Source organism: Lutra lutra, chromosome 8 (genome assembly GCF_902655055.1).
Source record: "Lutra lutra chromosome 8, mLutLut1.2, whole genome shotgun sequence".
NCBI classification, from domain to species: Eukaryota; Metazoa; Chordata; class Mammalia; order Carnivora; family Mustelidae; genus Lutra; species Lutra lutra.
Genome location: NC_062285.1, coordinates 32,410,505 through 32,431,900, shown reverse-complemented (window position 1 = coordinate 32,431,900; position 21,396 = coordinate 32,410,505). Strand labels below are relative to the sequence as shown.

The 21,396-nt window shown below is 42.5% G+C and overlaps 1 protein-coding gene across 2 annotated transcripts in view; it reads right to left on the bottom strand.

Moving 5' to 3' along the window:
• Nucleotides 1-21,396, bottom strand: part of CCNY (cyclin Y) — a 318,012-nt gene that overhangs the window by 220,793 nt on the left and 75,823 nt on the right. Inside the window, exon 3 of one of the 2 annotated variants that reach the window (XM_047739958.1) lies at nt 18,830-18,944. Coding sequence is in view for 1 of the 2 variants with exons in the window: in XM_047739957.1 (XP_047595913.1) it covers nt 7,272-7,425 (154 nt within the window). In the remaining variant the exon portion in view is untranslated. Of the gene's footprint in view, nt 1-7,271; nt 7,579-18,829; nt 18,945-21,396 lie in introns of those variants that run through there. The other variant, XM_047739957.1, reaches the window with a different exon arrangement.

Sequence of the window (21,396 nt, the reverse complement as noted above, 5' to 3'; positions counted from 1 at the left end):
CCCATCAATTCCCCTTTACTTAAAGAAGTATTTTAACATAATAAATGTATGCATACATAAGCCTTAAGACCTGCTCTGATTCAAAAAAAACAAAAACAAAAACAAAAAAAAAAAGACAAAACCCTGGTGGCTTCAGCCTCCATCTAAGGGTCCATATTAACATTCCTAGCAATTTACTTTCCATGACACAGTCAGGGGACTGTCTGGGTGGGGTCTATTATCTCAGGAGTACCTCTGTTCACTGTAGGACATCACCATGTGACTCAGGAGAGATGCAACCCGGAAAACTAGTATTAGAGCAGTATTCCTATTCCAAGTTCAACTACCAGCAAGCTTCACATTCAAAGGTCATACAGCTCTGTATAACCGCATCTTATCCAGTTCCAAAATTCCAGCTATCCTTCTGGCACCACCTTAAGAACACTGACTGCAGTGATGTCTTTGTTAGGATAAGCCCCTTAGGCTCCCAGCTTCTCTGATTATGGAAAGTTCAAACATAATTTGTTGTAGATCTTGGAACACACTTAATATTTAATGCAAGAAAATCAACACGAGGACCATGTTCATAATAACATATATTCATCAAGTATTTTCTGGAAGCATTTTAGGCCAATTTCGATTCTCGTTTTAGGTACCTCAGGGCTTAATAAGGCTAGGCAGCATTTTTAAGCACATTCTTTTTAAGCAGAGAGAAAAGTGAGGCTCACCAAGATGGAGGGCCCACAGTAAAGGCAGAGCCATGTCTGGAACATGAGTCTCCTGATTACTGAGCTCCTGCTCTTTGCCCTCCAACACACTTCAGAGAGCTAGAGGGACATCCTGTAAACCCCCGGAAAGAGCTCATCCTAGACTTATCCTTCTTGAGTCCCACCTCATTCTTCAGCAAAGGTAGAATAATGTTGAGTCTCAGAGCACAGAGAACAAACGGTGTCCTGACCAAGATTCCCAGCAACATACTACTCAATGTTTCAAGCTGACACGAAATGTGGCAGGGAAAGTGAACTCTCTCCCTCCTTGCAGGTAACAAGATGAAAATGATACTGAATGCATGAGATCAACCTCTGTGGACTCACCCCAGCTGCCTTCTTGTTGACTCATGAGAGGATTCGTACTTTGAAGTATGAAAGGCATGATACCGTCAATAACACTCTTGTGAAAATAGCAAATGCTGCTTCCTTCAAGAAAGCCCAATAGGACACAACTGGAGCCAAATTTCTGACCCTATGTGACTAAAACAGAATTTCAAAGCCACTCACATGTCTTGCATCTTGTTTCTTTTTTTCCTTTTGGTTCTACCCTTTCCTAGATAGGAATGAATTTAATCTTTGTGTTAGTTTCATCCAGCCAGAAATGTGAGAGTAATTCATCTCAAGATGATAAAGACAATGAGCTTTGTAGAAAAGAGTGAAAATATCTACCATTCTATAAGATTATTTAATCTTCACTCCTCTCAAAAAGTAAGCAGTAAAGTAAAAATCCTAATCACAAAGTATTGCTAGCTCAAAGCATATAGGCAATGAATGAATGTCTTAAAACAAAGTGGGCATGGGCCAGGCATGAGGATAGGGGGTCAGTTTCTAGACCCAGGTCACTCCCTAAGTAGCTGTCACAGGGTAGTTGAGATGTGGGGCTCTAGCAAGTGATAGCAGATTGAATTCCAACTCTGACACTAACCAGCTATGAAACCTTGAGCAAATTTCTTAACTTTCCAGTCTCAATTTCTTTACTGTAAAATAGGAATGATATAGATTTTAAAAAGACAATACAAGTCAAGTAATTAGCATAGCACTTGGCCCAAAGTTAACACACAGTAAATCCTACTACCCTTGTCCATGATCTACATGACCTGGGCAAGAGACTGCCCCTCTCAAGATACAGTTTCCTTATCTGTAAAATGAAGATGGGGAGCAAACGACTCCACGATTCTAAACTAGAGAGGAAAATAAGTAAAGGTCGTGAAATCTTCATTCGTGCTTTGGAGAATGGTGCTCTCCACAAACCTTTTAAGTGCACCTCTCCATACTGCCTAATATGCGCCAGTCCATGCTTGGTCAGGGTGTCTTCACAAATCTTGCAGGCAGTGCAGCTGATAAATCTTAGTCTGGAATGAAAGTCCACAGGTATGGGTTTTGTCCAGCAGGCTGGAAATGGTAAGTGGGTCTGACACACAAGAAGAAACCCAAAGAGATGAGGTTGTAGAGAGCCAAAGAAACCAAGGGCAGTAATTTAAGCTAATTCTGTAACAGGTGCTTAGCTCATAAATTGCTCCTTTGTCTCCCCACCCTTGTAACAGTGAGTGTACTTTTTCCCCGTTATCCTTCCCTGACCTAGGATGAGTTTCTCTGACTACAGAAGTTAAAACATCATTTGCTGTATATCTTAGAACACTTCACAATTAATAAAGAAAATCACCAGGAGTAGCTAAGTTCATAATTACCTATGTTCATGTTGTACTTTTTAGTTTATTAACTATTTTGGCCTCATTTTGATCTTTAAGGATTTAAGGCCACAGCTAAAGCCATTCATCTTAAGAGATAAGGAAAAAGACTAAACATATCACACTGTTAAATAGACTACAATTAGCCATGATTTGTTTTGGTATAGGTTTTTTTTTTTTTTTTTTTTTTTTCTTTTGTGATGCTTTAAATCCTTAAGTTTCATTTTCAGGGTTTCACTCTACCTGCTACCTCTCAGGTTAAAACACAAACAAACCGAAACGTTTCATATCCACTCTACTTTCATTATTACAAGTCTCAGTCTTTCTCTACTTCCCTCCTGTTCTTCTTATGCAATAAATATACATGATGTACTCTAACTCCAATGTCCGTAAGTTGCTGACTTCACTCATTCATTCAAACAAATATAAAGTGTCTTCAGGATAAAAGACCCTTAGGGAAATAAAATGAATCAGCAAACAAAACGAAAATGTTCTACTGAAATTTACGTACCAGTAAGTGCGTTATTATTATCTATGTATATATTTACATATTATAGGCAATATGTAAGAAATAATAATTCAAAGAATGTATACTAGGATTGCTGATGGGCTAATAGGAGTGATGTTAAAGGGGGCCATCAGGAAGGCCTCACTGAAAAGATGAGGCATGAACCAAGACTGAAGGCAGTTGAGAGAGCCAAGAGGAAACACGGAAAAACATTCCAGGCAAAGGGACAGAGCAAAGGCCCTGGTGTGAGAGCATGTCAGATGTATTCAAGGAACAGCACTGAAGGATGCCAGTGTGGCTAGAGTGAGCTGGCAAGTTGAGTGAGGAAGGCAGGCAGATCACACAGAGCCTTGAACTCCATCCATGGTAAAAGTCCATTGTAAAACTTTTACTGGATATGAAATAAGGAGTCACTGCAGTTTTTGAGCAGAGGAGCCACACATTAAAGTTCATATGGTTGAACTCACCATGGTTGCCATGTTTGTTTGAGAATAGACTGTAGTGGGCAAGGGTAGAAGCAGGGCTATCAGTTCCATATCTTAGCTGAGACAAGCAGCAGGAGAGGTTTTGAGAAGTGTTTGGATACTGGCTATATTTTGAAGGTTGAGAGCCATTCTTTTCTAGCAGACTGAATACAGGATGTTGGAAAAATTGGATTGTCAAAGAAGATAGCTGAGCTACAAAGGATGAAATTGCTAGCAATTATTTTGAGGCAAAACCGTAAGTGACACTTTGGCACAGATGTTATAGGCATTCTATCCTGATTTACTTAGTCTCATCAAATTTTAAATTCTCTTTAAGTCCACCCCTCTTTCTCTCCTCCCACAGCAATAATCTAATTAGGAAAGGCCAGTTTATTAAAGATACATGATGCTTCTTCTCAGAGAAACTGTGGCTATGACTATAAAGACAGATACCCTCTCCCAGAAAGCAACCCCAGGACTAGTAAATGTGCGATGGCTTGCTAGTCAAGCAACAATGGAAAGTACCCATGTGTCCATTACTGGCTGTATGACTGTAGGCAACTCGTTTTTCCTCTCTCTGCCTCATTTTTTGTGTTAAAGTAAGAATAATATTATCCATAGGGTTATTGTGAATACTAAATGACTAAAGAGATATCAAGCAGTTAGAGCAGCATTTGGCACAGAATAAACAATATATAATGGCTGCAAATATTACTATCATTGTCATTAAGTCCTTTTGTTAATTCTCAATCTCAGAAGATTTTTATGAGAAATAATAGCTAGGGAGGTGATGAGTCTAATACACATTTCCAAAAACATGAATAATCTAATACTAAGGTACACTTGAGTTCAAAGACAGGGCAAGTTGCTGGTAGGTGTCATGGAAGCCTAACTGCCTTAACTCAGTCCTGAAATATTACAGGACAAGTATTACCCACTGTATGTTTTGGGCAGGGAAAACATGGATTCAAACCTTATATCTCTGTGATTTTAAGAAACTGACCTATCACAGAAGCCCCATGAACTTCTCTGAACCTTTCAATTCTAGTTGTCTAAGATGTCTCTAAGGATAAAGATGGTACTTGAGCACTTTGACTTTTGTGATATATTCAAGAATGCTTCAGCTATAGCTTTTAAATGTTTACTAATCATCTATCAATATAATTCAAAAGTTACAATCTATACCTATTTCTATATGCTATTTAACTTAAACAAGTCTGTTCTCTTCTCCCAGCTTCTGACACTGAATCAATTTCTACAGAAAATGTCCCTGAACAGACTTATTACCCAGCCAGGGACTCTCAACCCTACCTGCATCTCCGAATTACCTGGAGAACTTTAAACATATTAATGCCAACGCCCAGTCCTAGATTTCTGGTGTAACTGAAACCAATGCTGAGAACCACAGATAGGTAAACCCTAGAAGTATACCTACTGAATTTGGCGAGACAGAAAGAATATTGTTCAAATAGTGAATCAGCCAGTCTTACACAACGCTGATAGGTAAAAACATTTGGAAATAATTTCTCCATGTTATGCACTAATATTGGGAAGAGGCTTTATTTTTACATCATGAATTAGGAAAATACAGACAAAAGGAAGATTAATGTTTCTTAGAGCCATGCTGCATACTATTATTGACTATAAAGAGGAAACGGGGTGGGGCTGGGGAAGGGAAGAGTAATTATAACCAGGTATTTGGCAGTAAGTCTTAGAAGGATTTTGCCAGAGAAAAATAGACTAGTATTGTGTGTTACTTCATTTGAAAGAAATCTCAGTTTTGGTCATCAAGTCAGCTTTCAGAAAACATTTGGAAGACCACCAACTCTTGCTTTGTTAGGTCAGGATAATGTAAGAGACTCTAGGGCAGGTTAAAAAGATTTCTAACCTAAGTTCATAGTGTCTCTTTACCCCAGAACTCAATTCATAAGATGGTGCTAGTTTAAACCCAGAAATGTTAATTCACTATTTAAACAATATTCTCTGGGGTAATGGCTTTCTATAATAAACTCATTCATTCATTTATTCCTTTAAAAAAAACACTTATTAAATATTTACTGTATGCTAGACATATCCTCCAGATGCTTGGACCATATCAGTGATCAAGACAGACCAGAACTTGGGACGCCTGGGTGGCTCAGTCGGTTAAGCTACTGCCTTCAGCTCAGGCCACAATCCCAAGGTCCTTGCTCCGCAGGGAGCCTGCTTCTCTCTCAGCCTCAGCCTGCCACTGTTCCTGCTTGTGTGCGCGCGCGCGCTCTCTCTCTCTCTCTCTCTCTGACAAATAAATAAATAAAATCTTAAAAAAAACAGACCTCTCTCTCTCTCTCTCTGACAAATAAATAAATAAATAAAATCTTTAAAAAAAAAAAAAGACCTCTCTCTCTGACAAATAAATAAAATCTTAAAAAAAAAAGACCAGACCTTAATATCCTTCCAGATGCCCTTAAATGCATGAATTTAAAGTGTAACTGTAGTTCAAAGACATCTAAAGAGATTAAGATATTCTCTAAACTTGAAATATAATGTAGAACCCTAATTTACTAAGTGCCTACTGTAAACCAGATGTTCTATTAGTCCCTTTAATATATGGTACTCATTTAATAAACTTGCTGTCCTGCAGAGATGACATTACTATTTAGAAGAAATTAAGAGACCAAACAATGAGAAAATTCTCTCCCTTAACAGAGTTTAAATTTCCACAGTAGAGGGAATTCTCCATCCTAAAGTCCCATTCAAGAATGGGACTTACCACAAAGTTGTGTCAATTCATTCACACAAGAAATTTTTTCATCTTAGTTCAACTATATCAACTGGGAGAAGACTTGGGGTTTAAAAAAAGAAAAACCACGTTACCACAAGAATACATTTCCAATTTCACATTTTTTTAAGTTGAAATTATGCAAACTGTGTTTCAAGCATGATCCAGAAACTACCTATCCATATTAAACCACATACCTTAAAGACAAATTAGTACTAATGGATCTACTGTGGGACATAAATAAACACACATTACTAGGTGCAGTGATCAGTCCTTTAACTTTATAAACACCAGACCGAACATCACTCAGTTCAGTCAGAAATCCGCAGGACTGTAATTCTGCCCCAAGCAAAAACTGGGTGACAACCCAAAGATGTCTCCAAACCATTTTCATAATAATTGAGTTTGTAGCTTCGTTTTGTTTTTTTCAGTTTTCAGGTGAAGCTATTTGACTCCAATCCCGCACACAAAAATCCTTTTTTAAGTTTTTAACGGAAATAAGGAACTGCCAATTGGGATCAATTTGTAAGTTTCCGTGGGGAAACTGATACACAACAACCCTGTTCTCCCAACTCCAGGCAGAGACTAATTCCAAAATGGGATTCACTCTTCCTTTACGCCAGGGATCATCCATTCTCTTCGCCTTCTAAAGGACAAACGAGCTCACCTCACCATTCCCGGGAATAACTTGGCTTGTGGCTACGTTCACACAGTGCCTGGGACGCAGGCTCTCGAGGCGGGGGCACCTCAGCACTGGCCACTCAAGTCTGGACAAGGGCCAGCTCTTGTCGCCTCTCGACCTGCACCCCTCCGCCCCCGCGGTACTCCCGAGCCTCCCGCTGGCAAAGTTTCCCCGCCGCTCGCTCGGGGGTACAGGCCAGGACGCCGCTGGGGGTCTCCGGGACCCCGGAGCTCCCGGGGTTACGGGGACCAAGACCCGGTCCTGCCCTGATTACAGAAGCAGGGTAAGAAAGCCACAGCAGCCTCGGCCACACAAACGCGGGGTGCAGACAGAGCACGGCGGATGCGGGAGGGTTGTGGGGACGTAAGGAGGAGGCTCGCGAGGCCGCCGCCCCGCGACCCGGACTCGCCCGCGCTCACCGTCGATGTTCTCCCGGTCGCTGATGTGCTGCAGGTTGCAGCCCGTGTCCTCGCGGCTCAGGTCCGTGTCGGGCCGGTAGGACTCCAGCCGGGAGTGGGTATTCCTCCGGAGCTTGGGGCTGGACGACACGCAGCACGAGGTAGTGTTCCCCATCTTCGGTGGCCCCCAGACTCCTGCTGCTCTCGCCTTCCTCCCGGTCCCCGGGAGCGGGGCGCGGGCGGGCGCGGGGCGCGGGCGGCGGGGGCGTGGAGGGGAGACCCGCCCGCCCGCCGCCGCGGGAGGGGGCGGAAGCCGCGGCCGGCCCCCGGGTCAGCAGCGGCGGCGGCGGCGGGGCCTCGCCATGGGCGGCGGCGGCGGCGGCGACGAGCGGGCGGCGGCCCCGGCTCCCCCGGTTCCCCTTCGGCCTCCGCACTCCGGCGGGCCTGTCCGCGGCGGAGGAGCGCTCGGGTCCGCGCGACTGCGGCCGCCGAGCCTAGCTCACCCCGCCGCGGCCATGGCGGGCGGCGCCGCGCAGGCCGCCTTTCCGCCCCCCCGCAGCGCTTCCCGGTCGGCGCCCGGGTCCCCGGCGGCGGCGGCGGCCTCCGCAAGAGGTTCCGGTTCAAGCGGGGGAGCCGCGTGTCCGTGCGGGGCGGAACGGCGGGCGGGCGTGGGCACGGCTCTCCGCCCGGCGCTGCAAAGCCCGGTGCTGCCCGCGAGGATGCTCGGGCGCCCTCCCCCGCCGTCGGCGCCCGCCCCCGCCGCAGCCCCCGCCCCGCCCCGTCGCCGCCTCTTCCCTCTGCCCTGGAAGCAGATCGGCGGCCGAGGAGGGAGGTCCCGTGCCAGCGCGGCCCCGCGCAGAGTGAGGGCTCGGGGCCCGGCGTCGGGGCCGGGGGTTGCCCTTCACGCAGGCAGGCGTGGGAGCCACAGACCGCGCAGTTGGAAGCTCAGCGTCTCAATGCCCTTCCTCTACCCGCTCTCCCCGTCCTCCACCTCTCCCCGGCCTAACGCTGGGACGAGAGGTGTGTGCGGCCGGCCTGCGCCGCTCGGGGGCTGGCGGGGTCCCCCGGGACGTGGAGAAGGGCCGGAGCGGCGGGGGCGCAGCCGAGAAGCCTGAGGGAGGGCTGGGAGCACACGGAGGGTGGGGATGCGGCCGCCTTCCTGGTTTGCGCGGGGGCTGTGTTTCTCTCACACCGGGTTGGGGGGAGGCGGGGGGTGGAGAAGGGGTTCTTTTATTTTGAAAGTATTTAAAAGGAGACTGGACCTTGATTTGGGACTTCTTGCTTCTATTTTGAGTTTTGCCAGGACTTGATGACCTTGTTTTAAGCCGTGAGATAAAGCTGGGGGACCCCTGAGCTACATTAATGTCGAATTAGCTGCAGTGTTTTGAGTTTCTAGGAAATTAATGTGAAGTAGAGATAGATAACTTAACATCAGCTCTCCTTTGCTTTTCAGTGCTGTGTGGTTTTGTCTTGCTGAGACCAGCCTGACCCGAAGCATGGTAGCTAAGATAAAGGTATGTGAAAGTGCCTGGCTTACGTGAGATGTTCAGTAAATCGTGGGACTCCATTCCCTCCCAGCATCCCAGAATGACCTTCTTGCCTAAAGTGGCAGAAATAACCTTTCCACTCTTTTTCCAAATAGTCAATGAAGGAGTCATGAGAAGATTCAAGGGAAAAAATGACTTTGAACACAAAAGATATGGTGCAACCCTCTTAATTTTGTATCTGAGGAAACCGAAGTCGAGAAAGTTGAAAGTGCCTTGGTTGGCCCAAGGTCCCAGTACAAGTTAGTGACAGATGGAAATACTGAAAAGGGAGAAAAGGAGTAAGGAAACTTAATACTTACATAGCATTAGCAACGTGTGGACAACTTGCCTGAGGGGTTATAAATACTTAAATTTCATTTAATTCTCTATATCTAGGCTTTTTTTTTTTTTACAACCTGTGCTGTCTCCGTCTTGCACTCATGTTTATACATTTATTAGTCAATAGTCAAAAAAACTTCATGCTCTGAGCTAGATTAATGCCATTTGTTGCAATAAATGGCAGATGTCCTTGGAAAATAAATGACAGCAAAGTGCTGATGTTGACAAGATGAGAAAGGACATGTAAAAGACCATTTCAAAGAATTGCAGCCCTGAAAAGGTGGGTAAATATCAACGAGACAAAATAATACTCTATGTTAAGGCAGTTTTGACCTTATTGCTTCCCAGGAAAGTTTGAATAACTTTTTTTGAATAACTGCAAGTCAGTGAATGCGTATATTCACATTTTCAGGGCTATAGTGTATGGTTAAGATGGATAAAAATTGGGACAGGGGTTATCATATTGTCTGTTCTGATTGCTGTTTTGTAATTGGGCCACTATAAACATCCAAATACTGAATCATAGGTGTATGGCATATCCACTTAGGCATATTAAATAATCTTCATTTGATTGTAGAGTTTACAATATTATATCAGTGATGGGCTTTGAAGGGTTTAAGAGGAGAGGCAGAAGAATAGCGGTCTGCAAGCTTCCTGTGCTGGCGGGTCGTCGGGCAGTGTTAACTAAAAAGAGCATCTGGAGGTGAGGAAAGACAGGACTGGGGGTCAGGGTAGACACAGACTTTTGCCAAAAGATCGACAGCCGTCGGTCTGCAGGGGCTTTTCTGTCCCCCACCTTCCCCAGTCCCCCTTTGACACTCATGCCATGTTGCTTTTAGCAATGCATCTGTTGGACTTACACGGAAGTGGGACTTTTGGTCACCAGGCCCAGGACTAGTGCTAACGCCTCATCAGTGACTTTCCTGAGTGCCACACACACCCCCAACACACACACACACACACACACGCTTCAAACTCCTCCAAGCAAAGACACCGCCTCTTTGAAACACAGTGACACTTTAGTAGGAGAGGTTGCAGAAGCAGTGATGCCAAGATGAAAATGAAATGTGTTATTTATTAAATACCTGCTAGAAGCCATGCTATGTACTAAGTATGTTTTAACATCTAAGCCTATGCTGTTTCCCACATTTTACGCATAAAGACACTTTAATACTGATAATCAGACTACTGAAAAAAGGCCTAAGTGGAGATATTAACCTTGGTTCTGACTGCTAAGTCCATAAGATTCCCCCCCTCAGCTGTATCATCCAAACACCTCCTGCCCCCACCTTCAGGTATCACTGAACAGGAAGGGAACAAAGGCAGATTAGAATAATGAGAGAAGAAATCTGCAAAATTTTTGAGTGGAAAAGAGATTCTTGTGTTGCTTCTCTCCTTTATTCTCTTCTTGAAGGAAGCTTGCATTGACTGTTTAGGACTAGTTTTAGACTTGAAGAGAGGGGGATCTTATTTCTATGGGCCCCACCCTTCTGACAAGAGTAAGTAGATAGGCAAGAAGGTTGAAGAGAAGCATATGCAGAAATGCGCATTTAGCCAGTGTCTTTGACATTGCATCACTTGGGAATCTAAATGCAAGGACACTTTTGTCAATAGAGTAAATCTAGCCCAGGATTGGGACCAGAGGGAGAGGGGGAAGGTGAGCACTGCAACCCAAGGCCCTCATCCTCGAGAGAACATCAACCTGGATATACTCATAACCCACCCTGCTCTTTAAGTAGAAAGAATCATTTGGGTATTTTTTCCCTTCACCTTTCTCTGTAATTACTATTTAAGATTTTGGTCATTGTGGGACACCTGCGTGGCTCAGTTGGTTACACGTCTGCTCAGGTCATGATCCCAAGGTCCTGGGATTGAGTCCCTCTTTGGGCTCTTGCTCAGCACAGAACCTGCTTCTCCCTCTGCCTGCCGCTCCCCCTGTTTGTGTGCTGTCTGTCTCTCTCTCTCTCTATCTCTGGCATGTAAATAAATAATCTTAAAAAAGAGTTTTGGTCATTGTGAAGAGATGAGTATGGAAACTCAGGTGAACAACCTAAGTCATTGCTCTTCAAATTTTCTTTTTAGCAGTAGGAGCTTTTTTTTTTTTTAAACAAAATTTTCAGTGGAACCACAAACATGATTGATATTAGTATTAACCTATAAAATTATAAAAGGCAGGCTATTAAGAAAAAGCTACCTTAATTGAATCAGGTAGACCATAATTATGGTCTTACTTCAGTCACACTTATATCCATGAAATATGAATCACCCCCTAGAATACAGAAAACACTGAGCCAGGTTAACACAGAGCCTGGAGTTTTGGTCAAAAGGAAGAAAAATGGATAGAGTCTTAGGAAAAAAAAAAACCTTCCCAGAGTATATCTGCCCTTATCACCTGGTAACCAGTTTCCTGTGTTAGTTACTCAACATTTGTAAGGCAGTAAAGGAAAAACCAAGACCCTTTGTTGTACCACCAGTGTTCTTCCTGTCACCATCTTATTTTCCAGGGACCTCCCCTCCAGATAAGGCCTCCATCTAGTACTTGAAACTAGGCAGTGTAAAATATGAACAGCTATTGGGGAAGTCTTTCCTTTGATAGCCACTTGACCTTGACCAATGTAAGTGATTTATTTATTGAAAAAACATTTCTTAAAAGTATACTGAGTCAGGCACCTTAGGGATACAAAAATGGATAAGATTTAGTTCTTACCCTTGAGAAACTCATCATCTGGTAAAGTAAACAGTTAAAGATCAGGTGTAGAATATGTCCAGCAATGTGAATAATTGTAGTCAATTAGTGGTAAAGTCTGAAGATTACCAAGACTGCTACCTATGTTAAAAAGCTTTCTTGCCTGTAGTTAGATCTAAAATTCCACTATGGGAGATTTACTCCTGTAAAGTAAAGAATTATTATTTTTTTAAGATATTTATTTGTTTGACGGAGATCACAAGTAGGGAGAGAGGCCAGGGGGGCGGGGGGGGGGGTGCGGGAGTGGGGAGCAGCCTCCCCGCTGAGCAGAGAGCCTGATGCAGGACTCAATCCCAGGACCCTGGAATCATGACCTGAGCCGAAGGCAGAGGCTTTAACCCACTGACCCACCCAGGCGCCCCTGAAGTAAAGAAATAGGTTCCAGAGGTTGTCAGAATGAAAATTCCCACCATCAGTTAAAGATGGCTAATAAATTTAAACACTGATGCTAAGTCCCTTGGAATAGAGTAACTGCCAGGAACAATGTGTTAAGTAAGATTCTTAAGGTCATACTCCAGCCCAACAGGAAAGAATGCTGCCATAAGGAAAGGAGGATGAGGAGAAAATAGCACTGGTGCCATGAGTAAAACTTTTGTTTTTGAAACCAATACTGAAGCTAGGGACAGCCATGGTCTCTGAGTTTCTGGGCAGAGGCCCACTTGGAAGCTGATTTATCTATCATGCAACTGAGAATCCACCTCCTGTCCCCAGACTAACCAGCCTTAAGAAGTCTAATCTCTCTCTTGCCCTTGTCAAACTCTTACCTGCTTTATCATACCTCCATGCTGACCAACAAGAGATATGGTAAAGGTATATGCAGTCTCTAAGAACTAGGTTGTACTTTTGATAAGGCAAATCCCAGCATCTCACAGCGTCAGACTGGGAGAGGCTCTTACTTCTCCAACCCGTGTCAGTCCCCCATCTTCCTTTTTATGGAGCTCTCCATTTTGTGAGGACCTCGGAGATGATAGCTGGCCATGTGACTAAGTGTGGCCAATGATTTGTGAGTGGAATCTTAGAAGAAAACTCTGCGAAGGTGTTTCCTCTTCTCTGCTTCTTGGAATGTGGACATGATGGCTGGAATTCTAGTGCATACTTTGGAATACCAGCTGACCTTGCAGATGAAAGCCATGAACTAAGATATGTCCCCATATGCTTGTTTTACATGAAAGAAATAAATTATGTTGTATAAGCCACGGTTATTTTGAATTCCCAAGAAATATGCAGCCAAATCTGATCCTGATTTGGCAAGGATTTTGTATTATCCTTTGATACAGTCCTGTGTGTCTGTGTCAGCAGTTTTCACTGATTGGCCCTGAGATGATGGGGACTCTGACTAGAACGGTGCAGTCATCTTATGTCCTTGGCTCTCCATCGCAGAATTGAGGTTGGAATGGGAAAATGCAGTAGGCAGGTTCTGGAGTCAAGATTAGATTTTGTGGCAAAAAGAAGTTGTTTCTCCAAAGACAGATCAGTCCCCATGGAAATTAAAAGAAATAAATGTCTGATGTATTACTTTAATATAGCATTCCTTCAGCATTCCCAGAACTGGATTCAAAGGTTCCTGTGAGCAGGAAACTCTAGGAACACACTGTGGTGTATATGCTGAACCATCCACCTGACCCAGGAAATTGACTCTTTCCTGTCAAAAAGGACCTTTCTTCCTGACTCCTCCATTGACTACTTGGGAAAAGGGTAGAAAGTTGGTTTCCGCTGCCTTGTATTGTTCCGAACACAGGCAAGATGTCTTTCTAGTCTAAGATGGCTGGTATTGGGGGCATTGGTAGGGATTTACTGAATGCCTACCATGAGCCAGACGCTTTCACAAACATATCTTTATGTTAGTTAACTGACCTCAGTTCAGACCCTGTTCCCGACATGACAAAACCCAGCAGCATTTTAAAAGTCAAATAAGGATATTTGATGAGTCGTGTTAACTTACTGCCTCTTCCTCACATTTTTAATCTCCAAGGAACTCTAAATACTCTACAGTTATAATTCAACATTCAAACAGCCCTGGGGTCCCTAGGGGCAGCTAGGTCAATCCTACTGAAGTGGGCAGTCCTGTCACTTCTCTTAAGATTTGTCAATACTTCTCACTACCTATAGAATAGAAACTGCACTCTGCCTGGCATTCAAGCCACCACCTTTTCTCCAGCTGATCAGAACTGCTCAGAACTCACTATCAGGCCTGCCATTCCTGTCTTGCTTTACTTGTGTGACTCCCAGCACCTAAACATCCTTCCTACTCTGCTGCCCACCTCCATGTTTTTAATCCTCAGCCTTCAAGGCCCAGCACAAACACTTTGTTCTTAGTCCCTCTGCTGGAAATCGTAAACTCATAGGTTTTATCTAAAACCACTCATCTCTTTCTGCTTGTTTTTATGCATTAATTTGTTTTATCTTGCCTACTAAACTCTACGCTCTGAAAGGGCACCCTCTGTGCTTCCCTGCTTGATCTTTGTGACCCTTTGCACAGTGCTTGGCATGTAGTATGTGCTTAAGGACTGTTTGTTACCTGAGTACCAGGCTCGGCAAGTACCTAAACACGCTCCCTCCCTTTTTAATCCCCGTATCTCTCTGTTCTTTCTTCTCAACAGGAGAAGAGCAGACCGAACCAGGAAGGGGTTAGTGATGAATGTACAAAGTCTTCACTGATAATTCCCTTTTATTATATGGCGAAATATTTGAGGAAATATATGTCTTGCATTGTGAGGCTCTTGAGACTGATAGAGATACATAGGCAATAAAGTGTTTATTACCCTTTTTGCCTTCTCGTGAATGAATTAACCAGGAAAACAGCCCTTGTGAAATGGAGTTGTGCTTTCAGAGCCTAGTTCTGACTGTATTAGAAAGAAACATATCGTCATTAACTTGTTTACTTCAGAAGGAGAAGTTGGAATCCCAGAGCTTAGGTTGCCACGCGTCATGGTTTTTTTTAAACCTAAAAGCACCCAATTCCAGAAGAAAAAAAAGGTAATATGCAGTATGTGTGTGCATGTGCGTGCAAGCAGCGGGTACACACTCAAAAGCCACATTCATCCAGCTGACATATTTTGCCAGTTTGTCCAAGTCAGTGGAGGGGCAGATTGCCCATGTCGGGAGACATTTTTTAATGCCACCACTGGGGAGGGAAGGCCCCTCTATCTAGTGGGTGGGAGCAAGAGCTGCTGCTGAACGTCTTATACCAGGATGGCTCCCACAGCAAGAGGTGTACAGCCCAAAATGGCAGCTGTGCCGCGGTTGAAAAGTCACCTGCGTGGCTCAGTGGGTTAAGCCGCCGCCTTCGGCTCAGGTCATGGTCCCAGGGTCCTGGGATCGAGTCCCACATCCCGCTCCCTGCTCAGCAGGGAGCCTGCTTCTCTCCGCCTCTGCCTGCTTGTGCCTGCGCACGCGCGCTCTCTCTCTCTCTCTGACAAATAAATAAGATCTTTTTAATAAATAAATAAATAAATTGGCCAGTTATTTACTGCACAAATGTTACTGATTCTTTCCATGAGGAGGTACACATCCTTACATTTTTCATAGCACCTGAAAGAAAGCAACAGTTCATTATCTAGTTTAGCTTCCCACCGAAAACGGCTTAAAAGGGAGAAGTGAGGGACGCCTGGGTGGCTCAGTTGGTTGGGCCGCTGCCTTCGGCTCAGGTCATGATCCCAGGGTCCTGGGATCGAGTCCCGCATTGGGCTCCTTGCTCAGCGGGGAGCCTGCTTCTCCCTCTGCCTCTGCCTGCCTCTGTGCCTGCTTGTGTGTACTCGCTTGCTCTCTCTCTGACAAATAAGTAAAATCTTTAAAAAAATAAAAGGGAGAAGTGACACTTGTTTTCAAAAGACAAAGATAGATTGTTAATTTCAAAATGCTTCTTAAGATTAATGTTTATAGGAGGGCTTTTAAACAGTCATTCTGGTTCCAGTTTTCCCACATCACTCTAGGAAGTTATATATGTGAGCCTGGAAGTCTGCCCAGTTGCAGATAAGCAGGGCTGTAACAGATTTTTTTTTTCTTTAATGAGAAAAAAATTTAAGAGCTTAAAACGAAAACAGCCTTTGAGAACTTCTGGCCTTTCTGTGATCTGTAATTGGATGAGTTTCATTGCCTCTAACATTTTATACACACCTATATCACAGGATTTATTAATAGGTGTTATTTTTTACCTACATTTCTCCAAGTAAATTCTGAAGTGGAAAGCAAAAGTTGCCTTATTTTTTGGAGCCCCGGTACTGTGAACAGTAACGTCTAACAGACACTCCATTCCTAAAAACAGCAACACCTGGCAGGCATCAAGGCACTATCAGGTAAGTCCCAAGAAGCAGTAATTGTCTCAATCTTAGTTTCCCTGTGATGGACCACAATGGTTTTGCATATCTTAATAGAGGGAAGCTGCATACAATTAGCTGTATTCTAAATCCAGCCCTGACAATTCTTCAGCATGTTGTTTTTCCAAGATGAGACTTTTCCTTCTGTCCACCTTACCCCAAGACCTCCAAGAGCCTACAGAATGACTACATGACTATTAGAAACCTCATAGAAACTTCTTCCTGTTGCTTAGTTATCCTTCTGCATTTCCTGGGGACTTTACCTTGGCACAGTGCATGATGCTGAGTTTTAATGAATGTCAAACAGTCACTGTTTGGGTAAATGCCAAGAAAAACAATGAGTGATACAAAGAAAGCAGTGAAAATCTGCACTTTCTGCCTTTATCCCAGCTCCACATCTGCACCTTTTATCATCAGCCCCAAGAATTGGGGTCTTCTGTTTGAAAATGAGCTGAGTTCCATAACTTCCAAAGACCTCTTGCTATCATACTGGGCTGGAGAGAAGCTGTTCAAAGCAGGCACCTCCCTTAGTAGTGTGGCCTGAAGATGCACAGGCACCCCTTGTTTGGTGATGATGCCCTCGCTGCCTAACAGGATGCTTGAAATTCCCAACTGGCCTCCTTTGGGAATAAGGCCTTAAAATCACATTTTGCCTTTGATAAGTGATATCCGGAGTATTCACACATTAAAATGTTTCTGTTCTCTAATAGCCCAGTTGTAACCAGTTAGTATATCTGATTAGCCAGAAGGATCGCTCCTCGAGGCACAAAAGCAGTGGTAATACAGGGCTGTATCTTCATTCATAAAACTCTGAGGGGCTAGAGAAAAGGCAAGAGAGAACAAAACCCACTCTTAGGGGGTGCTCAGCCAGGAGCCACTGTGGAGAGGGTCTGGGAGTACTCAGAGGAAAACATGGGGGTGAGGGACTACACAGGTGATAGTGGATCAGGTGAAAATAAAATCAGTGCAGAGAAGACTCGGATTATAGGACCCCCATGGCCTTAACCTGCTCCCAGAATGTATAGGTCACAACTTTGCTTTGGGACACTTCTGTATATAAGTGCTAAACAGAAGATGGGAACAAGATTTAGGTTCCCCATCTCCCATACTCTTAAGATGCACGTGGTAATACTATGAATGGAGTAGAAAAAGGCTTTCCTTCTCAGGAAATAAAAAACACTTCCACTCTTGTTAACAATTTTCTCCACTCACAAATCTGTAGAACTGATTAAAAAAATATTTGAGAGGAGTATTAACATTCATAGATATTAAATTATTTGGGTAAAATATGCTAATTATTTCCATTTAATTTATAATACTGAAAAACTCAATGCAGCCTAAATGCCCTTGAAGCAAAGACTAGTTAAGTAAATTCTACTGTATACAATGGAAACTATGAAGTCATAAAAATAAAGATGTATATACATCTATACTTATTATTCTAGAAAACCATGAAATATTGTTGAGGGGAAAAAGCAGATTACATATGTGAGTGTATCATGTGATCCTATTCATGAAAAATGATATTTCCCTATAAATATACATGCAAAGGGACGTGTTTAGAGATATTCACAAATAGACTGTGTTAACGATGATAACCATTAAAATCAAAACCTAGTTGATTTTGTTTTCCTCTGTTCTTTTTTTTTTTACTTTAAATCTGTATCTTTTCCAAAAGCCATAATGCATTTCCTTGCTGAATCCTTTACCTCAAATGCTTTTCTTCCCCTGCTAGCCTTCATCTAAACTATTGGCTGCTAAGACAAGCAAGGATTGTGAAGTAGAATCCATGCAAATGAATAGAGTGGCGTCCACATTGGAGGACATCTCATCCATGGCCATAAGATCAGGAGACAAGGGAAGTAGAGGTTCTGATGCAGGAAAGTGCAACCTGGATATTTGGCATTCTGTATAGAATTCTAGCTCTTCAACTAACAGGCATCAGTTGTTACGATTTCTTGCCTTTGGGCACTGAATATGTTATCCTCCATTTTATTTAACTTACTGTCAAATGATATTAGCTATGCTGCTACTTAAGCTATCTTCTGTCCACTTAGTTTCTGTCTTTTGAGGGCTATGCCCCACCACTACCCCACTCCATCCCTCCCCCCAGGAATGTACTCTGAGTGGCAGAGTAGAGGGAACTGTGTATGTTGAATCTATCAGTACCTTTTAGTTATTAAGATGTTTTAAAAGTCAGGGGCGCCTGGATGGCTCAGTCGGTTAAGCAGCTACCTTTGACTCAGGTCATGATCCCAGGGTCCTGGAATCGAGCCCCATATCGGGCTCCCTGCTTGGTGGGGAGCCTGCTTCTCCCTCTCCCTCTGCCTGCCACTCCCCCTACTTGTTTTCTCTCGCCCGCCCTCCCTCTCTCTCTGTCAAAGAAATAAAATCTTTAATTTAAAAAAAAAAAGACATTTTAAAAGGCAAATCTCCAAAATGCAGACCATTGTCTTCTCCACTAAAAAGTATTTGACAAAGGTCGAAACTTCAAATATAACAGAAATTTAAGATATTTGATATGTCAAAGGAGAGTGAAAACATACTAACCCTCGAACCCAGCAAATGAGGCTCAATCCCTTTAGGAAGTCTCCATTTAGAAAGAGAACCCTAGAAAGTGTCCTAAATGAGGTGATGAGAGGCTCACAGTACCTGCTTTGTAAAACCAGACCCAGCCCTGTGACTGCCCACTCCAAAATCCAGGTCTCTTTGTTAATGCTTTCTTCTCTACATCATCCACCCTCAAGAAAATTACAGCAGCTGGGCTCTGTAAATTAAACAGATTAATCAACCAACATTAATCTGGAACAATTCTGTGGAATTACTAAGAATTGAGCTTATTTTTATTTTGATTTGTAACAAAAGCCCTATACAACAAAGTAGTTGAATAAATCCCAATTCAATTAATCAGTACAGCAAAATGACACCAACAAGTACTTGAAGAACCAGTTGGAAAGAGTGCAAACATGGAAGAATTGAACTGCCATATAAGCAATACACCGAGTAATTGCTCTAAGAGCTGGGAGAGGGAACCATCACTTCAGGTTTTGGTGGCCTTTAGGGTCTCAATGGAAGACTCATATTTATTCAGAACCAAAAATCCAAAAGTCCAGTAAGGAATTATTTTTTTAATGGAATATTAGGCTACATTTAACAACGGACTTTATAAAGAATATCTTGTTATAATTCTAATTCTCTGAATAACAGTTACTTGGACACACTTGAATATAATCAACATTCTTAAAGCTACATGAAAATGTCTGCAATCAGCCAGCTCCACTCACAGAAGCCCTAAGAGAGATTTACATCTAAATGTCAACATAGTATAAAAATATGAAGAATTAGCGAGCTATATAAATAACAAATTATCTACATACGTTGTATCTCAAAATACAGCATTGACATTTTTTGCTATCCTAGTTCAGTCAAGATGATCAGAACGGTCTCAGAGAAGCAGAAATAGAATTCTATTTGAGCTAAGAAAATTCAAACCTGATTATATTGATAATGCCTTCTATTTCCCTTCCATTTTTTAAAAATCAATTTTAATGAGGTATAGTTTACATAAAACCAAATACTCCCATTTCTTTTTTTTTTTTAAAGATTTTATTTATTTATTTGTCAGAAAGAGAGAGAGAGAAAGCACACAAGCAGGCAGAGAGGCAGGCAGAGGCAGAGAGAGAGGCAGGCTCCCTGCTGAGCAAGGAGCCCGATGTGGGACTCGATCCCAGGACCCTGGGATCATGACCTGAGCTGAAGGCAGTGGCTTAACCCACTGAGCTACCCAGGCATCCCCAAATACTCCCATTTCAATTGACAAAACATTTCAATGAGTTTTAAGAATTTTAGCATACCGGGATAACCACCACCACAAGATCTAGAACATTTTTGTTACCTGCCAAATTCCCAAAATCTAGGTGAGTACTCACCACCCCTCATCAGTTTTCTGTCATTGTGAATCAGATTTGTCTTTTCTAAAGTTTCATAAAACTGTAATCATACAGGATATATAATACCCCCGGTGTAAGGCTTTTTTTAAGATTCAAATGTGTTGTTGCATGTATGACTAGTCGAATTTATGACTAGTTCTGTTTATTGCTAATTAATGTTGCCATGTGTGGACATTCCACATTTGTTGATATACCACAAATAATGATGGACATTTAGGTTGTTTCTAGTTTTTGTCTATTATAAATAAAGTCATTATGGACATTCATGTACAAGTCGTGTGGAAATTTCTTTTCTCTTGGGTAAATATTTAGAAATAAGACTGCTGGGTTTTGCAGTAAGTATATGTTTAACTTTATAAGAAACAACCACTTTTCTTAAAAAAAAAAAAAAAGAAATAACCACTTTTCTGAAGTACTGGTACTGTTTTACATTCCCATCAACAATGTATGAGATTTGTAATTGCTCCAGATTCTTAATATAACCACTGTGGTTTTACTTTTTTTTTTTTCCCATTAAGTCTGGGCATGGAACGCAACATGGGTCTTGAACTCATGACCCTGATGTCAAGACCTGAGCTGAGATCAACAGTTGGACAGTTAACTGACTGAGCCACCCAAGCACCCCTCTCTGTGGTTTTACTTTGAATTTCCCTGGTTAATGATGCTGACACATTTTTGTATGTCCATATAGCTTATAAAGTGTCTTTTCAAGTTTTTTCCCAATTTAATCGGGTTGTTTATCTTACTGAATTATAGTAGTTCTTTATATATTCTGATACAGTTCCTTTGTCAGGTATGTGTTTGGGGAATATTTTCTTCCACTGGGTGACTTGTGTGTTTTTTTGGTTTTTGTTTTTAGTATTGTCCTTTGAAGGGCATAAGTTCTAACTCTGTAGAAGTCTGATTTATTGATAGCTTGATTTCAGTAGCTTATCTCTCATTGTTTATGCCCTAAGAAATCTTCCACTACCTCCAGTTCATACAGATTTTCTTCTATGTTTTATTTTAGAAATTGTAAGTTTTACCCATTAAGCTTAGGTATAGGATCCAATTAGAGATTAATTTTGTATATGGAATATGCTAAGGATCGAGGTTCATTTTTTTTCATGTGATTATCCAGTTGTTCCTATACCATTTGTTGGAAAGACTATGTTTTCCCCTTTGAATTACTGTGGCTCTTTGTCAAAAATTATTTGACCATATATGGTATTTGAGCCATATATGGGTAGGTCCGTTCCAGGATCTACCTGACCCATATGTTTATCCTGT